Below are 20,345 nucleotides of genomic sequence, written 5' to 3' on the forward strand. Positions count from 1 at the left end.
TTTAATACCTTAATGTTTTTGTAAAAAATTAAAAAAGGTTAAAAGAATGTGTTTTGCGTTGTTTGTTTTATGTTTATTAAAAAGTATAATTTTTATTTTTTTATTTTTACATTTTATTAAAATGTAACTTTTTGTTTTATTTGTATTGGTTTGTTTTATGTAGTTTCATTTTACATTTATTTATTTTTTGTTAAAAATGTACTTTTCTAGTTTACTTTGTATTTTTTGTTTTTACATTTGACATTTGTTTTATTTCATTTGGTTTTATTTATATCTTTTGTTTTATTTCAATTTGATGTTGTTTTCTTTTGTGACCAAAACATTTTTTTATTTTATTTTTAATACATGTTTTGGGAGATGTGCCCTTTTATTCAAAGTTACTTGCTGTATATTGATCTACAGGGAAGTAAACTAAGTAAGTATTTTATTTGCTTCCATATACCATAAGGTCACAAGTGGGTTCTGAATGCCAGCCCTTAGCATCACAGATCTTCTAATTACTTTTTGACGTCATGCTGCACATGCTATTAATATCATATTAAATCATACCTATATTTGCAGAGTTGGAGGTTAACCATTCCTGGTGTTCTGTGCTTGAATAAGGAACAGTTGGAAGAATGATAGCGAATCAGATTCTTAGCTTGGGAATTGGAGTTAAATGTACCAGACTGCATCTAACTGTACCACAGCGTCTCTGAGGATCTGTAATCAGAGCGCCGTCCTTCGCTGCTCTGACTGGCAGTTTCTGGGTCACTCCTCAGCCCTGAGAGAGGGCCCAATCCACCAGCATCACAGAGAGAGAGAGAGAGAAGTAAAGGGGGAGGGAGGTATTTATAGAAAAATGGGGCTTCACTGTACCTTTCTCTTGCAAAAGAATCATTAAAAGACCCAGCTAGCTTGTCCCAGATTTCTGCTCTGCACTCTGCAAGAGGGTTTGGACTGGACCAACTGAGTGGAGATGTAGAGCCACGGCTGCAGCCCTCTCCTGATCTACACTGGACTGGAGGTGGCTAAACCTGCCAGATTGATTGTTTTTTTGGTAATAACTGAGCAGTGACTTGGTGAGGAGGTGCTGACCTGAGGTGACCTCTTACAGCTCGACTTCCACACAGAAGACCCAGAAACCATGATGAGAAGATTTCTGAAGAGCCAGAAGAGCCGTTTCTCCCTTCGCCAGAGCCGATCGGGATCCCGCAGTGCCTCCAAAGATTTCTGTAAGTTCACAATACGCTCTGTGAGGTGGGAACTGAGAATTGATTTTATTTTAGAACATATATTTTATTAGACAGTTCAGATGTTTATATATTTTTAACCTTACATTATATTAAATTTAATGCAGACATATACATAAACAAATTAATATGTTTCCTCAATTCCACAGACCCGAACCCTAACGTGCTGAGAGATTTCCCACTGAATATTGGTGCGTAAAGTAATTGTTTAACCATTTTTAGTTTTTTTTCTTTTTCTGTTATTATGTCACAAATTCAATTGAAACAGCATGTTACAGCCCTACAGTAGGTTATATGATGGAGTGCTGAAACTTAACTATTTTTGCTTAAATTAAGGTGGGGATTTAGGCAGCCAATATTTTATTTTACTTAAAAAAAAAAAATTTTATACAGTTTATTAAATTGGAAAGATGTCTTTTGGAGTGAACATTTATTTATTTATTTATTTTCAATCAGATATATTGTTCACTATGTTTTGGACATGCATACATAACTTAAATCAATTTTATTTTAGAAATACTAAATAAAATGTAACTCTAATGGAAGCTCATTCTCAAATCTCTCTTTTTTTCTCTCATGTATTGACTTTTTCCAGAACTGGGTCTTCCAGCAAATAACCAGGGCTGGCCAGAAGATTTTGGCTTTAAGCTGGGTGGAGATGGTCCCAGTTACATCCTCTCTGTGGTGGAGGGCAGCAGCGCTTACATGGCCGGACTGCAGCCAGGTGACCAGGTTCTGGAGATCGACGGGCAGGACGTCTCGTCCCTCAGCACTAAAGCCCTCATCGCTTTGGCTCAGACCCTCAAGACTGTGCCGCCCAGCATTGGCGTTGTGTCTAGAATTGAACAGGCCAGTTTTTCTTCACTGACATGCCATTTTTACTGTTTAATTACAAAACAGACTTAAATTCAATTTCATTTGACCTAATTCAAGAGAAAAAAGCAGTTCATATGGTTGATTACTAAAGTGATTACTAAAGAGTTTTGTCCCATATCACCTCCTAGATTCTCTCTCTAAATAAATACAGTTTCCATAAAAAAGTATTTGCATTGCAACACATTCATTTTTAATCTAATTTTTTTTGTGAAGAAAAAGAAAAAATGAAGGTTTGAGGCATGAGGTAAGAATTTATTTCGAAAGAAGTCTCTAAATCTGATTTATTTGATCGCAAATACATTAATATTGTAAAAATATTACAATTTAAAATAGTTATTTCTTCATGTAGTTTATATTTGCATAGATTTTGAAATCCATTATATATTATGCATATATTTTCTTCCTGTGAGTTTCTATTTGAGTATATATTCAATTATAATGTATTCCTGTGATGTAAAGCTGAATTTTCAGCATCATTACTCCAGTCTTCAGTGTCACATGATCTTTCAGAAATCATTCTGATATGCTGATTTATTATTATTTTCAGTGTTGAAAATGGTTGTGCCTTTTGCTTTTAAATAAATATTTGCATGGAGTCATAACACTTTAAAGAATCATACATATATACATATATATATAATTTAGGATTCTTTGATGAATAGTTAGCTTGAAAGAGCAGAACTTCTTTCAAACAATTTTGTATTTTGTAAAATGTTAAATTCTTCTTGATAAATACACTTTTAAACAGTGGTGTAAATATCTAAAATCATCATTTAAATAATAAAATTTTATATAAAGTGCCTTTGTTTTGTAAAAGAGACTTTGGATCTCTCCTAGTTTTCCTTTGCTTCTGTAGTGCAAACCAGTGTCACTCACCCTTATCCACTTTATCACCGCAGATGGACATTAGTCCGGGGCCTGATGGGCGTTTTGGCTTTACCATAGTGGGAGACAGTCCTCTGCTGGTGGAGGACTGCATGCTGAACTCTCCAGCCAGCCGGAGTGGACTGCGAGCTGGTGACTATGTGATGGAGGTGAATGGGATTCCAGTGAAACAGCATGAGACGGCGGCGGCCATGATCAAGGCCTCTCAGGGACGTACGCTGCGTCTGGGTGTGCTGCGGATCAACCGCTGGCAGAAACGCACCAGCAGCAGCATGAAAGAGACGTATCAGAGCAGAGACATGGTGAGGCAGGACCGCAAACATAAAGCTCTGGAGTTCAACAAGAAGGTCAGTCTCAAGGGGCACGGAAAAACTGGCTCAAACTTTAGTTTGGAGAGCAGTTCTCACTAGTCACTAACTAGTAACTATGACTTTTGCCTCTATACATTTTTCCTAATTTGCTGCTTATTAACAGTTAGTAAGTTGTTAAGTTTAGGTATGGGGTAGGATTAAGGGAGCTAAAATATGGTGTAAGGCATTGATATGTGCTTTATAGAAACAGCCAATATGCTAGTAATATGTATGTTAATAAGCAACTAATTAATCGTGAGAATCGGTCCCTAAACTAAAGTGTTAACAAAAATTGTTACTCGAACCTCAAAAAGTTAGTTTGGACTGGTTAAACATCACACAATTGCATTTATTCTTCACCAGTGTTGGTGAAGTTAAAATGGTCTGTTCTGAATTTTTATAGGTTGAGGAGATTTTAGGGGAGGAGCCTGAGGTGAAAGAGAGGCTGTTTGATTTGCTGAAGCAGTATGCAACTGAGAGGGATGTTGAAGGTCTGGCGTCTACACTTCCAGAAATACTGCTCACCGAGGAACATCAGCAACTGATTGACAGCATCAGGTACCAATGAGCTTTCATGAATCCAGTTAAATGACCCACCTCCCTATTTATGTATTTATGTATTAACTAATTTTTTTTTATTACAAATTACAACTTTCAATTACATTTAAAGTTTTCTCTTTGTGTTTGGATGGGTAAAAAGCCTGAAGAATATTTTATTTTATTGTTTCTAACTCCAGAAAACAAAATCGTTAGCATGAGCCTATATCTTAAAAGCTGAACTGTATTTTGTTTCATTTTGTTTATAATAACCACAGTAAAAATATTTCTGAGCAACATAGAAGGAGCCTATACTTTAATTTAAACAGTAACATTGACTAATAAACGTCAAGTAATACAATCAGGACAGCCCGTTAGGATTTAAAGGGGTAGTTGATTGTGCTTTCACTTTTTTATCATTAGTTAGTGTGTAATGTTGCTGTTTAACTATAAACAATAGCTTCAAAGTTATGACGTTGAAAGTTCAAAGCAAACTGAGATATCGTCTTTTGAAATTCTGGCAGTTTAATGCCTACAAAAATGGCTAGTAGGGACTACAACAAGCTACTTCCTGTGTTTGTGACATCACAGACCCTGAAATTTACTTAATCCCTGCCCCTGGGAACATGCAACAAAGGGGGTGGGGCCATGTTGCATCCCTTTAGAGAAGAGAAAGAGTTGTTGTCAAAACTAGGGGTGCACAAAAAAATCTATTCATATATGAATTGTGATTCTGTCTTCGTACGTTCTTAATCCTGTTCAAACACTTCTTGTATTCTGCTGTATTAAAGCTTTAATCAGGGTAAAAACGTTTATTAAAAGCTAACATAAGCAGTAGCATTTACAAACAACACCATATTGAAAAGCATGAAAAAACAGCAAACAAAGGTACCATTAAGAGCCGCACTTGCACAGGTTCTGTGCAATCATCTTCACTAAAATTCTCTACAATACAACCAGAGCTCATGCCGCTGAGGTGAGGGGCGGGATGTTTATACGTGTACGTAAATCACTCCTTTAATAAAAATGAGGTTCAAGCCCATCGGAAGCAGGTAGACATACATGAGGATTCTGGATGCTTCTGTTATATTATGAATCAGGATTGTGTTGAGAGATAACATTGTTTCCTGGAAAGCCCTGGAAAGCATCTTATTCCTGTCTCTCCATCTCTTTGTTAGTTTTGTGCTTCAGTTAGTATCTTTGACATATCTGTTGATTTCAGATCTGTCTTAAGACCTGATCTGATACATGCTTTCCTCCAACCTATCTGAAAAGTGTTCAAAACTGTTATAACTTTTAAACTGGAGGAAAATGTTTCAGCATTTCAACCTTTAGTTTGTATAGCGACATAGCAAGAGAAGCTTTATGAACATAAATTCATCCATCTTTAATGAGCTGGCTATTCCCTCACATCCTTCTTTATAAAAAAAAAAAAAAATATATATATATATATATATATATATATATATATATATATATATATATATATATATATATATATATATATATATATATATATATATATATATATATATATATATAACATATTGGTTGTTAATTAGTACTTTTAAATCACATATTCTTCATGACCATATTCTACATCCCAAATCCTACCAACACCTAAACTTAACAACTACCTTTCTAACCATTATTAAGCAGCAAATTAGGATTTTACTGAGGCAAAAGTCATTTTTATTGGTTTGTTAATAGAGATAACTGGACCTCATAGTAAAGTGTGACCAAAACTCTTTAAACTCTTTAACCATATTTGACATTTTTACATGCTTATAGCCTAAACTACAAAAAGTCCTTGCATATTTTTTCATCAATAATTTTTATTAAAACTATGATATGAGGTATTTAATTATTCCTTTTAGTCATTAACAATTAGTTTACATATTCAAATATTAGATTTTAACAACTCTGGGGACCCACCGCTGGGTCCAATATTGCATATGCCTAATTCTCAAAAAATCAAAATAACAGCTGAAGTGGTTAATATTGTTAGATTATTTCTTGATTTTTACTTATTGTTAAATCTAACTTATTATTAGATTTAATATTATTATTATTATATTTTGTGAAAATAAACAAAATAAGCAGTCTCCCCCTCTCAATAGGTTTGCATGTGTGGGTTCTCTCTCACTGTAATAACTCGCTGAGGAGGGTCTTTGTCAGGAGAATTCGATGCGTCTCATAGCTGAAATGTGTTCAGTTACACTGACAGAGCAGTTTTAACAGCGACCGCCCCTTCGCTACCAGTGGGGAATCATACCTGCGAGGTTTACTGGATAAAATATTGTTTCATCAAGTGCTTATCAAATATGCATGTAAAAAAAATTTAAAGTTAGATACTTGGAAACTCTGAAAATGGGACCACTTTTAAATCACCCTTACTGCCATGAGGAGTGATTTATGAAGAAGAACAGCATGCTCCAGATACCTAGATTCACACTTTTCATCAGCTTGTTCTGATTAACCCTTGATAGCCTTATATTATCGGGAACCATGAACGCCTTCTTTAGCAAGTAAGAAATGTATTTTGTACTTGCACAAACCTTCGATTTTTCTGTCATTTTCCATTGTTCAGAGGCAAGTTGCTTTTTAATGAGATGGTTGTTGCATGTTTTTACAATGTTTTATGTGCGGTTTAAGCACTGAGAAACTATTGGTGATGGTATTATTTTTGAATATGATCAGATTTACATCTTGCAATTCTGAATTACAAGATTTAACCTCAGAATTGCAAGTTGACATCTCACAATTCGTAATTGGGAGGAAAAGTTTCAACTGTCAGGTATAAATTTAGAATTTGGAGATATAAAATTGCAATCCTGATGAAAAAAAGTAATAATTGTAAGCTATCGAATCAGAATTCTGACTTTTCTTACAATTCCACGTTAACATCTCACAACTCTGACTTTTGTTGCCAAGTAATAAAAATAGAAAGTATTGCCACTTTTTTATCTCACAATTCTGACTTTTTTTCTCAACTGTGAGTTCATCTCTCACAATTCAGACTTGTATTTTTTTATTGTGTTAGTATCTGCAATTCAGACTTCTTTCCCTAGCAAATGCAAGATTTTATGTAGCGTAGAATTGCGAGAAAAAAAAAAAAAAAATTCGTAATTACCATTTTTTTATTATCTTATCGCATGGCAGAAACAAGCTTCCATAGCAGACACATGTACACTGAATGCATCTCAGTGACAGCATGACCTTTCTAGCTGCATCAATATCACTTGCATTTGGCATGAACCACTGCATTTTCACTGTCCACTCCGGTACTGACCAGCTTGTGTGCTGCGCTTCGTCCCAGCAAAAATCTGCCTAGTTCTCCCCATGAAACCTCCCTATTTTTAAGCAGCCTACTTTTTATAATAAACCTCTCTTAGGTTCGTGACTCACCAGAAGTTTGCACAAAATCCACACAACTTTCTTGCTTTAAAGTTGCTAGTTTCCACATGAGGTACAACCCGAATTCCGGAAAAGTTGGGACGTTTTTTAAATTTTAATAAAATGAAAACTAAAAGATTTTCAAATCACATGAGCCAATATTTTATTCACAATAGAACATAGATAACATAGCAAATGTTTAAACTGAGAAAGTTTACAATTTTATGCACAAAATGAGCTCATTTCAATTTTGATTTCTGCTACAGGTCTCAAAATAGTTGGGACGGGGCATGTTTACCATGGTGTAGCATCTCCTTTTCTTTTCAAAACAGTTTGAAGACGTCTGGGCATTGAGGCTATGAGTTGCTGGAGTTTTGCTGTTGGAATTTGGTCCCATTCTTGCCTTATATAGATTTCCAGCTGCTGAAGAGTTCGTGGTCGTCTTTGACGTATTTTTCGTTTAATGATGCGCCGAATGTTCTCTATAGGTGAAAGATCTGGACTGCAGGCAGGCCAGGTTAGCACCCGGACTCTTCTACGACGAAGCCATGCTGTTGTTATAGCTGCAGTATGTGGTTTTGCATTGTCCTGCTGAAATAAACAAGGCCTTCCCTGAAATAGACGTTGTTTAGAGGGAAGCATATGTTGCTCTAAAACCTTTAAATAACTTTCAGCATTCACAGAGCCTTCCAAAACATGCAAGCTGCCCATCCCGTATGCACTTATGCACCCCCATACCATCAGAGATGCTGGCTTTTGAACTGAACGCTGATAACATGCTGGAAGGTCTCCCTCCTCTTTAGCCCGGAGGACACGGCGTCCGTGATTTCCAACAAGAATGTCAAATTTGGACTCGTCTGACCATAAAACACTATTCCACTTTGAAATAGTCCATTTTAAATGAGCCTTGGCCCACAGGACACGACGGCGCTTCTGGACCATGTTCACATATGGCTTCCTTTTTGCATGATAGAGCTTTAGTTGGCATCTGCTGATGGCACGGCGGATTGTGTTTACCGACAGTGGTTTCTGAAAGTATTCCTGGACCCATTTAGTAATGTCATTGACACAATCATGCCGATGAGTGACGCAGTGTCGTCTGAGAGCCCGAAGACCACGGGCATCCAATAAAGGTCTCCGGCCTTGTCCCTTACGCACAGAGATTTCTCCAGTTTCTCTGAATCTTTTGATGATGTTATGCACTGTAGATGATGAGATTTGCAAAGCCTTTGCAATTTGACGTTGAGGAACATTGTTTTTAAAGTTTTCCACAATTTTTTTACGCAGTCTTTCACAGATTGGAGAGCCTCTGCCCATCTTTACTTCTGAGAGACTCTGCTTCTCTAAGACAAAGCTTTTATAGCTAATCATGTTACAGACCTGATATCAATTAACTTAATTAATCACTAGATGTTCTCCCAGCTGAATCTTTTCAAAACTGCTTGCTTTTTTAGCCATTTGTTGCCCCCGTGCCAACTTTTTTGAGACCTGTAGCAGGCATTAAATTTTAAATGAGCTAATTAAGTGGATAAAAGTGTAAAATTTCTCAGTTTAAACATTTGCTACGTTATCTATGTTCTATTGTGAATAAAATATTGGCTCGTGATTTGAAATTCCTTTAGTTTTCATTTTATTAAAATTTAAAAAACGTCCCAACTTTTCCGGAATTCGGGTTGTACAACGCAGCTAAGAAGACTAAGGGGCCTTGCTTAGAATTTTGAGGGAATTGTTTCTTTGTGGCTTCAGGTTTTGCATTAAACTACAACTTTATATCTGGTTGGTGTCAGCCGTGCAAATTCTACTTTTGTCTTCGAGTCTTGAACTTGGATACTTGAGGATCTTCTAACTCATGCACAATTAAATGGATCGGATTGAGGAAGTCATGCTGACCTGCCTTAGATTTCCAGTGGGACTCTTTCTATTTTCTCACTCTCTCTCTGTTCCTGTTCCACTCTTTTATTCTATGCTCTCTCTTCACATCTGAAGCAGCTGCAACTTTGCCTCTCGACTGCAGTTGAAGGCATCTGGTCTATGGTCCTGAGACTCCTTTTTAACATTTAACTCCCCAAGGCAACCCAGCACGGAGATATGGGCGACCGAGCCAAAGTTGACTCAAAGATGACGTCATCGCTCCTCCAGCTGGCATCCCCTCATCTGGATACTGGCGAATAATGGCTCTTGTTATCATCCTCTTCTACTATCTGAACGGTTATTCCAGCTTTATGAAGACTCCTGCACTAAGATCAAGAACATCTCATCATTTTGTTTGAGACGTATCTTAATTTAAAAGAGAGATGGGGCGCAACAGGGGTTTCTCCAAGCCTTTTCGGTAAGAAAAACCTTCTAGGATCATAAAGAAACTAGGTTCAGAAATTGAGGTTTAATCAAATTTTTAGATAAATTGTAGAATTTATGCTCTATAAGTTCATGCAATATTAGACTTCATAGGTACAGAACAAATCGAAAAGACATTCAGACTTTCCATTTGTCATACCATTTTATTTTAAAATCATATTTACTCCTCACTTGGCCTTGTTGTTGAGCTTGCTTTCTTTAATAAGGTATTTTCCATTATTTTATGTAATTTAAGACTTGTTAAGAGAATGTTAATCAGTTTGTTAATGCATGGCAGGCTTTGTTAATGTGAGTAGAGGCATTCCGAGATACCAAATAGGCTTAGAGATCAATTACATTTGTTAATAACATCTTTTATTGTTAAATAGTTCTTCATTCCCACCTTCATTCATTTTAAAAATTGTGTCCTTGATCTGTGTTTCCTCCCCTCTCTGACACGGGGTTAATTTTAGATTTCCTGTGACCTCCTTCTAATTGAGGGCATCCTGAACTAAATAAAAGTTAACTTTTGAGTGAAATGTGGATTTAAGTCGAATTAGGAGTTTTTTGGGGATATTTTTGCGATTGAATTCACTGAAGAATGCATGTTATTGTAAAACTTCCATGACACAGTAGTACTTGAATACATTATTGGTTTGATCATGTTTGATTCATAAGCTTTAAATATTGTTTTTAAATTAGCATTCATTTTTCTTGGATTGTAAATGTCTCAGTGCCGCTGTTGGACCCTAAGCTCTTCAGATGCAGGAAACCCAGCATAAGTTGCGTATAGAATGGCTGTTTGTATTTACAATTGCAATTGCTAAAATTGCAGTTTGTCGTCGAAGCTTCACCTCAGTATGATGTTCTTGTGATTACATTTACATTACATTTGAAGGACCTTTTGTTCTTGCACCGTACACAATTTTGGCTCCGGGTTGGCTCGCCATTTGTAGTCCAAAGTAAGATTTGTGTCCTGAAGCAAAAGCGGCTCTGAAGCAGTGTTTGAGATGATTGCAGCTGGAAGATTAACCCAGAACTGAAGCTCTTGAGCTGCTTCTGGGCTGTTCGTCCCCTCATGATGCTGTGTGTTGCCACAGTGTCCTTCATGATGTATGGGCTCATTCCTTTTTATGGCATCTCTTTATTTTATAAGTCAAAATAGTCTAGTGGGTAATATATACTATTTTGGTGATATATGATACATTTAATACTTCAGGTCAAATATTTCACTCACAGATTGGGTTAGTAACCTTTGGTTTTAAAGGATGGTGAAAATTAAAAATTCAGAGAAGGCTTATATATCACAGAGAGCTAAAAGCGCTCTCTCTTTCACGTTAAACATTCATCCTCTCAGGACTTCAAAAATGCCTGTCAGACATCTTTCTGAAGTCACCTGCTTAGCTTTTGAAGTTGATCAAACAGGATATTTTTACCCACCACTCTACACAGGACAGAAAACAAACACTTTATTGCATCACATGAGCTCTCTTTTTTTTCTTTCATAGCAGGTCACAAACATCTCCGTAATCCGGTGTAATTATAGCAGACTTTCTCATAGCTGTCCCTCCTCCTCCATTTGCCTTTGTGTGTCTCCATGCAGTGTTTCTCTCAGCAGGCTAGAGAGTATGTTCACACACGCCTGAACAGTTTCTCCTCTGTGACTCCGTCTGCTGTGTGTGTGCCATGTTTGTCAGGATCTTCATCCCTAAGAAGCACAGGCAGCGTTTTGATGAGATGGTCTCCCAGAGTTTGATGAGTCGCTTGAGGGGCCGAAGCTTCAGCGAGCACAGGAATAATCGGCTACGGCGCAGCCGGAGTGAAGACCACCCCGAGCGGCTGCTGTCTGTGTCCACTCGAGCCAGCTCTGTGCCCCGGACCACCAACGAGGAAGTGGTCATCCCTCCTGCCCGTGGTCTCCGTAAGACCACCTCACTCATCGCAGGCCATTCCAGCTCCTTCTCTACCCGCAGGTCAGTGGAAGAGTCACAGAGGGAACATTTACACTCTTTTCTTGTCTGCTTTTTTTTCCTGCATTTGTAACTGATGTGGTAGAATTTTTAATTCCCATTTGCTTTCCTGTTTTGTCCTCTGATGTCATATAAATTCATATTTTTGTTCATATTTTGAGTTTTCAAGTGTCTTAAGTAGTCTTCTTTAGTAGACATCTACATTCTCAAGTTTTATGTATTCCAATAAATCAGATAGATAGAAGATTTCAATACATATATTATTTAATGTTTTATTTTATTTACATTTTAACATGCTTTATGCCTTTATTAGTGACATTTTATTTTAAGGTGTTCCTGTTATAGTGTAATTATACATTTAAGTAAGTAATAGTAATTAACACGTAACGTAAAACAAACTTTTAGGGTTTGATTCAGGGTAAGCTGCATGTAATTATTTATAATTTACTTTACTACTATGAGAATATGTAACGTGTAAAAAAAGAACACTGTAAAATAAAGTGTTAACCTTTTATTTTATTTTGCTATATTTTCATGTATTTTTTTTATTAATTAGATTAATTTAATCATAATACTAAGTGATAGATGGCTAGATCAATTGATAAATTGTTACATAAATTGATTTACTGATGCATTGATTTAAATTAATTTATCCCTTCTTGTTGGATTTCCGATTTCACAACTGCTGTGGGCTGTAAATTATGTAGATTTTATGCCACTGCAATATTTCACTCTTACAATTCATGTTATTTGACACCTGTGTATGTGTGACAGTGTAAATATGACACATCAAGATTCATCCTCTTCATTATAGCCTATATTATGCTGTAAACGTTACTAGACTTGAGTACAGTATTTCAAAAGCATGAATTAATTCTCTGTTAAGCCTGTGTCCGATGTATAAATAGGAAAAGGTGGGAGGATGTGAAATCCTGTCAATCATTAGTACAAGAAACACTTATTGATATGTCTCCAGGAATGCAGGTGTAGTTTCTTTTTAATAATGTAGGAAAACTGAACGTGTGGCTTTATTGCACTGAAGAATTTCTAGCTGTTTGCATAATGACAGCATATACACATAGATATTCTTTAAGCATATGACTGCATGGGAATAAATTCAGAGCTTGTCTGACTATATGTGACCCTGAACCTCAAAACCAGTCATAAGGGTAAGTTTTTTTAAATGTATATGAATAAATAAGCTTTCCATTGATGTATGGTTTGTTAGGATAGGGAAATTTTTGGTCGAGATACAACTATTTGAAAATCTGGAATCTGAGGGTGAAAAAAATTCTAAATTTTGAGAAAATTGCCTTTGAAGTTGTCCAAATTAAGTTCTTAGCAATCCATATTACAAAACAAAAATGCATTTTTTATATATTTATGGTTGGAAATTTACAAAATATCTTCATGGAACGTGATCTTTATTTTTTACTTAATATCCAAATGATTTTTGGCATAAAAGAAAAATCGAACACCCCGCCCTGAACACCTCTCCAATCAAGCACTCTCACCATTCACACCTCCTGCATCCCCCCTCTCCCCCACACCTGCAATACAGATCAGCGAGGATGCAGTGCGCCAGGTCTTCCGGAAGCAGAAAAGGAAAAAAGCACCAGGCCCAGATTGTGTTACACCAGCCTGTCTGAAATCCTGTGCTGACCAGCTGGCCCCCATCTTCACACAGATCTTCAACAGATCGCTGTAACTGTGCAAAGTCCCTTCATGCTTCAAACGCTCCACCATCACCCACATCCCAAAGAAACCCAAAATTACAGGACTAAATGACTACAGGGCTGTGACTTTAACATCCGTAGTCATGAAGTCATTTGAAAAACTGGTGCTGGCCCATCTGAAGGACATCACTGGACCCTTGCTAGATCCTCTTCAGTTTGCGTAGAGAGCAAACAGGTCTGTGGACGATGCAGTAAACATTGGACTGCATTATGTTCTGCAACAACTAGACAGACCGGGGACTTATGTGAGGATCCTGTTTGTGGACTTCAGCTCTGCCTTTAACACGATCATTCAAAACCTCCTCCTGCCCAAACTAACTCAGCTCTCCGTGCCCACCTCTGTCTGTCAGTGGATCAACAGCTTCCTGACAGACAGTCAGAAGCTAGTGAGGCTGGGAAAATACACATCCAGCACCTGTACATTCAGCACAGGAGCTCCCCAGGGCTGCGTTCTCTCCCCACTGCTCTTCTCCCTGTAAACTAAAAATTGGACGTTTAAGGACCCCTCTGTAAAGCTCCTGAAGTTTGCAGATGACACCACACTCATCGGCCTCATTCAGGACGGTGACAAGTCTGGTTACAGACAGGAGGTTAAAGAGCTGGCTGTCTGATGCACTCTCAACAACCTTGAGCTTAACACCCTCAAAACAGTGGAGATGATTGTGGACTTCAGGAGAAACCCCCCTGCACTCCCCCCACTCACCATCATGAACAGCACTGTGACTGCAGTGGAGTCATTCAGGTTCCTGGGCACCACTATCTCTCAGGACCTGAAGTGGGACATTCACATTGACTCCATTGTGAAAAAGGCCCAGCAGAGGTTGTACTTCCTTTGCCAGCTGAGGAAGTTTAACCTGCCACAGGAGCTGCTGAAACAGTTCTACTCCACCATCATTGAATCCATCCTCTGCACTTCAGTAACTGTCTGGTTCAGCTCAGCTTCTAAATCGGACCTCAGAAGACTACAGAGGGTAGTCCGGACTGCTGAGCGAATCATCGGTACAACCTACCTTCTATTCAAGAACTGTACTTATCCAGAGTGAGCAAAAGGGCTGGCAAAATCACTCTGGACCCCTCACATCCAGCACACTCCCTTTTTAAACTGTTGCCATCTGGTCGACGCTACAGAGCTCTGAACACCAGAATGACCAGGCACAGGAACAGTTTCTTCCCTCAGGCAATCCATCTTATGAACAACTGATAATAACTGTGGAACACACTACACTTTATATTTATATACACATACACTTAATTATCTAACACACATACTTACTGTAAACTTAAATTTTGCACATAATATACCTGTACATACATAACTGCATTTTGTAATATACCTGCCTACAAATGTCAATTTGTATATTGTCATTCCTTATCTACTTATTTGTATTTTTTGTATTTCTATAGGTTGTATTCACTTGTTTTTAAGATGTCACTATCATGTTTCTCTAGGACAGTACGGGTGTACAAAGGGAACCAGAGTTTCGGGTTTACTCTGCGTGGCCATGCTCCAGTATGGATTGATTCTGTAATACCAGGTATGAAATGAACCAAAATGGTTATTGTTGTAAGTTAAGTGTCTAATTTCGATGTTGAAACATTTAATATTTATCTAAGATGGATTAATTAATTTAGATTGTTGTTCTATAATATTATCCCCTTACTATTTTCAAACATTGAGTTTTTTTTTCATAAGGGAAGTGTTTGTTTCTCCTGGTGCATTTAATTTTGTTGACATCAAACATAACAAGGCTATTTTAGAAAGGTTTTTTTTTTTTTTTTTTTTTTTTTTTGGACATGAAACAAGTGAAGGGGAGTGAATTATCAGGCATATAACTGAAGCAGATGACGTGAATACTAAAATCATGAAAGTTCTGTCATTTCTGACTCATGGCGCCCATTAAAAAGTTAGGCGGCAGAAACTGGCAGTGTGCAAGAACAGCAGGAGATGAAAGAGAGAGAGAAACAAGAAGACATACCAGAAGACTCTCCACAGGCTGAGTCAGAGGGGCACAGGTGGTAGAGTTCTGTTTTTATCTAGCACAAATCCTTTTAGATTCACACTTTTCCCACATCCAGCCCTCAAAAGCCAAAAAGGGACATCCATTCTTGGGCAGGAAGTGACAAACACCCAAGCTTCTTCAGTGTCTCAGCTTATATATCTCACATCATTACAAAGGGCATTTCATGAACACCGCGTAATCTCAGTTGGAGCACATATGATCTGCTGTCAGCATTGACTTTCTGCTTGGTTTGTTGCCATTCCCCTGCAGGCAGCCCTGCTGAGAAGGCGGGTCTCAAACCTGGAGATCGTATCCTGTTTCTCAATGGGTTGGACATGAGGTGAGGCTTGGGTTGCACTGGAATACATTGTTTTTATCCTAATGTGGGACTGAAATAATGTCTAAAGCAAGCAACACTATTATTATGCATATGTGTTCTTCATGCTCATTATCTTATAAAGCCCAGTGCATACTGTGCGATTTTTGGCCTCAAATTTGGTCGTCTAAGAGAAATTTGGAAAATCTTAAAAGATTCCCATAAACCTAGGCTAAAATGGGAAGTTTTTGATCACCGGTTTGACATGTTTACTGAGAGCTAATTAATGGCCCTTGCGAAAAATTATTTATTTTTTTAAAGATTTGCCGCAGTCCAGCAGTGTGACTTCTCCTACGTCGAATGTCAAACTGTCTTTGTTTCTAGAGACAAGGCATGATCAAAATCAATGCTAGAGATTTCTTCTAAGTGCCATAAACTCTGGCGCTCTCGTCCTCCACTCACAGAATTCCTATGATATGTTGTCTTTGCTATGATATGCGCCTATGTTTTCAACTGGGGGTGTAGTGCTGCTAACACTATACTTCATAAATACATCGGTATTGCTGTTGTTCATATACTTTTCATGATAGCCAACATTACAGCCCCATGTGTAATGCAGCTCAGAGTCACTGAACATGTATGAGTTGATAAGGTAAAAGTTTTCTTGTGCGCATCCGTTTTCTTGTGCGCATCCGTATACGCGCCTTGACTGTCGTATATTCTGACATTAATGACAACCCACAGTGTGACATGATCATCAAGTTCGTACAAGCTGGCAAGCAATAATCATGAAGGACTATTAAAAATAGCTCAGTGTGCATCCGGCTTAAGTCAACATTGTGTATAGTTTGTATTTTTGTACATCCCCTCAGGAACTGTTCACATGAAAAGGTGGTGTCCATGCTGCAGGGGAGTGGGGCAATGCCCAGCCTGGTGGTTGAAGATGGCCTGCCGGCCTTCACCATGACCGAACCTGAACAAATGGAGGTTTCTCCACGCTCCCGTGCTCCTGTGCTTAGCTCCCTTCAGTGGGTCGCTGAGATCTTGCCTCCCAGTATCCGTGTACAGGGTCGTACCTTCAGCCAGCAGCTTGAGCACCTTCTAACCCTCCAAGAGAGATACACCATCTGCAAGGCCCTGGAGGCCTTCTTCCAGCACAGGTGAAGGACATACCCATAAAATATTTTAGTGAAGGAAAGAAAAAAACTAAAGAATTGTTATTCTAAGATAGAAATGTCTCCACTGATTCTATGAGAATATTCCTGAACTTTGTGTGAAACCTGATTTGATTCATTTTTCTGCCGTGCCATTAGAAATGTAGACACTTTGATTGTGGACGTCTTCCCTGTGTTGGATACCCCAGCAAAACAGGTGATTTGGCAGTTCATTTACCAGCTGCTGACCTATGAGGAGCAGGAACACTGCCAGAACAAGATCTCACGATTCCTTGGCTATAAAGTTACATGTGAGCCCTTCAATCTGTATAGAGTATAAGTACATACATGTATGCATGCATGTATTTATTATTGGTAGTGTCAACAGCAGATCCTGAACCTCCAGCCCATGAGCCTCATAGGCGCAGCAGCTCCATGAAGGTGACAGGAACCACCTACAGGAGCAGTGTGAGGGGACGCAGCTCAGATGATCTGGTTATCGGCACTCACTTGGGAATGGGTAAGCTGTCTTCAAACACTATGTTGTATTACACATTGTAAGGACAGCGGTTTTACATTTTTTGATGCCATTGATAAGTATGTAGCTTTTTTAGCAAATTGAAATCAGAGTTAATAGGCTATTTTCTTACTTCATGAGGGATTTGCACTGAGCCAGTGGAGGTGGCACCTATGAGACTGACTCCTGGAGAGAGACAATCAGGGGATGGAACATCCCTACCAGAGACACCCAACAATCTGACTAATGTGAGCTCTTTTCTTTGATTTTACAGGTTTACAAAAATGTTAATGTTTGAGTAAGTGCACTGTTTTTATATTAACAACCTTGTCCCTATGCTTTATCTAGCTGTCAGCTGTATATGCTGAGCTGGAGAATGTCTATGCCGGGAAGAGATCCAAATCCCTGAAGAGTCGACCTCCTCTAGCTCCTGAAACTCTGGTTAACGTAGACGTCTTCCCGCATGCTTCCTCAAAGTCCGTCAGGGCATACTCTTCCTCTCCATCTGTTCGGGCCACTTCAGGTATAGTCAGTATTTTATTGACATCGTAGCTTGTGAATTCTAGAAAAACCTTGACATTCCTTAAGTAATAGGTAGGAATTTCGTCTGAGGCAGTCTTTTATCTTTTTAGCCTTTGCTTTTCCATTTTCAACTCTCAGGTAGCCGGAAATCTGCACCAGCACAGCCTGTACCTCCGCCTCCACAACCTCCTCCACAGCCTAACTCTTGGATGCAGGAGCCTCCACTGAGTCCCCAGTGCCCCTGCTACCCTCCAGGTCTTACCTCTCAAACCAGTGCTGAGTCCAACCCATACATCAGTTTAGACAGCCCACCTCTCTCTCCACCCTCTCCTCCGGACTACCCACCTAGTCCGCCCATTCGGAAGAAGCGCTACACCTTCTCACGTCCACCTCGTACCCCTGACACAGATTTATTCATGGAGGCTCTTAGCGAGCAGTTGGGACAGCAGTTATCTGTGGATGACTTTCTGTCACCAGAGAATGACTATGAAGAGGTTTGTATATTAGAATGGTTAATTGACTTGATATTTGATACAAGATCAGTGGCTAATCTTCATTGGTCTATTGCAAAAACTCAATGCTATTTGTATATTTTACTTCAAAATAACACCAGGATATTGTCCAGATGACATTCCAGAATGAGGAAGAGGAGGTAGAGGTAGAAGAGGAAGAGGAGGAGGAGGAGGAGGAAGAAGAGGGTCCATACATGCCTCCTGATCTAAGCAGTCCAAGTGAAGTACATAGTAGCAGTGAGGATGCCAGTTCTCTTACCTACTCCTCCAGCTCAGAGCACATTCCTCCACCCCCTATGACTCCTCCTCCCCCTCCCCCAGTCCAATTTAATGACCCCCCTACCCCTGCTCGATTCACCCCTGACCATGCACCCCGACAGCTGACCTTCCGTCGCCACCCTGGACCTCCTCCGCCGCCTCCACCAAGAGCTAACCCACCTCCAAAAAGACAATCCATTCACAAGGTGTTGCCCACACGTGATGAGCTAATGGCGCAGCACCAAGTCCTTCAGGAGCACCACTCGCTTCCAGTTCAACCAACAGCCAGCCACCCTCACCAATCCCAGCAGCAAATGCATCAGTCTCTGCCCCCAATGCCCTCTCCAGAAATAAACCAGTCACCCATCCCTAGTCATGCAATATACGAGATGCACCATCAGGTCCATCCAGCTCACCAGGTTCACCAACATCACCAGGTGCAACAGGATCACCAGATGCATCCAATTCATCAAAATAAACCAAGCCACCAATCTCAGTCTATTAAAGTGCACCAAAGACACCACTCACGCCAGACTATTCAGACTCAACTATCTAGCTCCATGGATAGGCTTGATAGGATTGAAAGAAAGGAATGCTCAGATAGGCATATCTATGGCATGCAGCCCCAGGCCTTGCATCCAGATCAACAAGAACACCATGCTTATCAGATGCATCGGAGTCATCAGGCTCACCTCTCAAGCTCCATGGATAGACTTGACCAACTGGAGCAGATCCAGCGTTTGGAACGCATAGAGCGTATGGAGCGAATCGAAAGACTGGAGAGGGTGGACAGACAAATGCACCAGGCACACATGGCTCAAGCAGTTTCTCAAGCTATTCAACCATCTCAGCAACAGTACCACCACCAGATGCACCAAGCTCCTCTGCCAACCCGCCACATTCACCAGATTGAACATATACACCAGGTTCAGCCAATCCAGTCAGCTCCTCAGTACCACCAGATCCACCAGCCCCACAAACCTCACCCGACCCAACAGATTCTGTCAACCTTCCAGCCTCATACTTCACAACAGCAACAACAGCAGCTTCAGCATATGCAGCAGCAACAACAACTTCAGCAGCAGCAACAGCTTCAGCAGCAGCAACATCTTCAACAGCAGCAACAGCTTCAGCAGCAGCAGAATCAGCAGCAGATTCAGCAGCAGCAACAGCATCGCTCAACCCCACAGATTCCTCCCATTACACAGGCCAGACATAGCCCTCAACCCAAGTACCATGAACATCGTCACCACCATCACAGCCACCAGGAGGCCCAGTCCCAAACGCAACCACCAAGTACACCCCAACCTCAAACTCACCACCCCACTGATGAGCCCACTGTGGAGCCACCTCCTCCTCCACCTTTACCCCCACCTTGCATGCCACCTCCACTCCCAAAGGCCTCACCACAAAAAACAGACTCCAGTCATATGAGTGTAAAGCGGCTACGATGGGAGCAAGTGGAAAATTCTGAGGGAACCATTTGGGGACAGGTACGAAGTTTCAGCCTAATAAGCTGAATCTTTGGTGAAATGCTTGTGTCTTAAATGGATTCAATGAATCTTGATGATGTTTTGCACCAGTTTTAGCCAAAGGTCACTTTATATTTGCAATTTCAAACATGCAACAACATGAGCCAAATTGACAATGCTAAAATCTCTGGTAATAGTTGGAGGAGACCTTGAAAAAAGTAGAATGCCATTTGAGACATACAGTATATTGGTCCATTTTGATGATGAAACATTTCAGG

The 20,345-nt window shown here is 39.4% G+C and overlaps 1 protein-coding gene across 1 annotated transcript in view; it reads left to right on the forward strand.

Moving 5' to 3' along the window:
- Positions 1-776: 776 nt before the first annotated feature.
- LOC132111084 (delphilin-like) overlaps positions 777-20,345 on the forward strand; it is a 25,302-nt gene continuing 5,733 nt past the window's right edge. The window contains exons 1-15 of the mRNA XM_059518595.1: positions 777-1,214; positions 1,382-1,423; positions 1,828-2,081; positions 3,008-3,340; positions 3,747-3,901; positions 11,308-11,583; positions 14,766-14,851; positions 15,587-15,656; positions 16,505-16,792; positions 16,946-17,097; positions 17,175-17,306; positions 17,445-17,551; positions 17,652-17,826; positions 17,964-18,319; positions 18,439-20,101. Of these exons, the coding sequence (XP_059374578.1) occupies positions 1,127-1,214; positions 1,382-1,423; positions 1,828-2,081; positions 3,008-3,340; positions 3,747-3,901; positions 11,308-11,583; positions 14,766-14,851; positions 15,587-15,656; positions 16,505-16,792; positions 16,946-17,097; positions 17,175-17,306; positions 17,445-17,551; positions 17,652-17,826; positions 17,964-18,319; positions 18,439-20,101 (4,177 nt within the window). The 5' untranslated portion in view covers positions 777-1,126. The remainder of the gene's footprint in view (positions 1,215-1,381; positions 1,424-1,827; positions 2,082-3,007; positions 3,341-3,746; positions 3,902-11,307; positions 11,584-14,765; positions 14,852-15,586; positions 15,657-16,504; positions 16,793-16,945; positions 17,098-17,174; positions 17,307-17,444; positions 17,552-17,651; positions 17,827-17,963; positions 18,320-18,438; positions 20,102-20,345) is intronic.

The sequence above is a fragment of the Carassius carassius genome, chromosome 1 (assembly GCF_963082965.1).
Source record: "Carassius carassius chromosome 1, fCarCar2.1, whole genome shotgun sequence".
Taxonomy (NCBI): domain Eukaryota; kingdom Metazoa; phylum Chordata; class Actinopteri; order Cypriniformes; family Cyprinidae; genus Carassius; species Carassius carassius.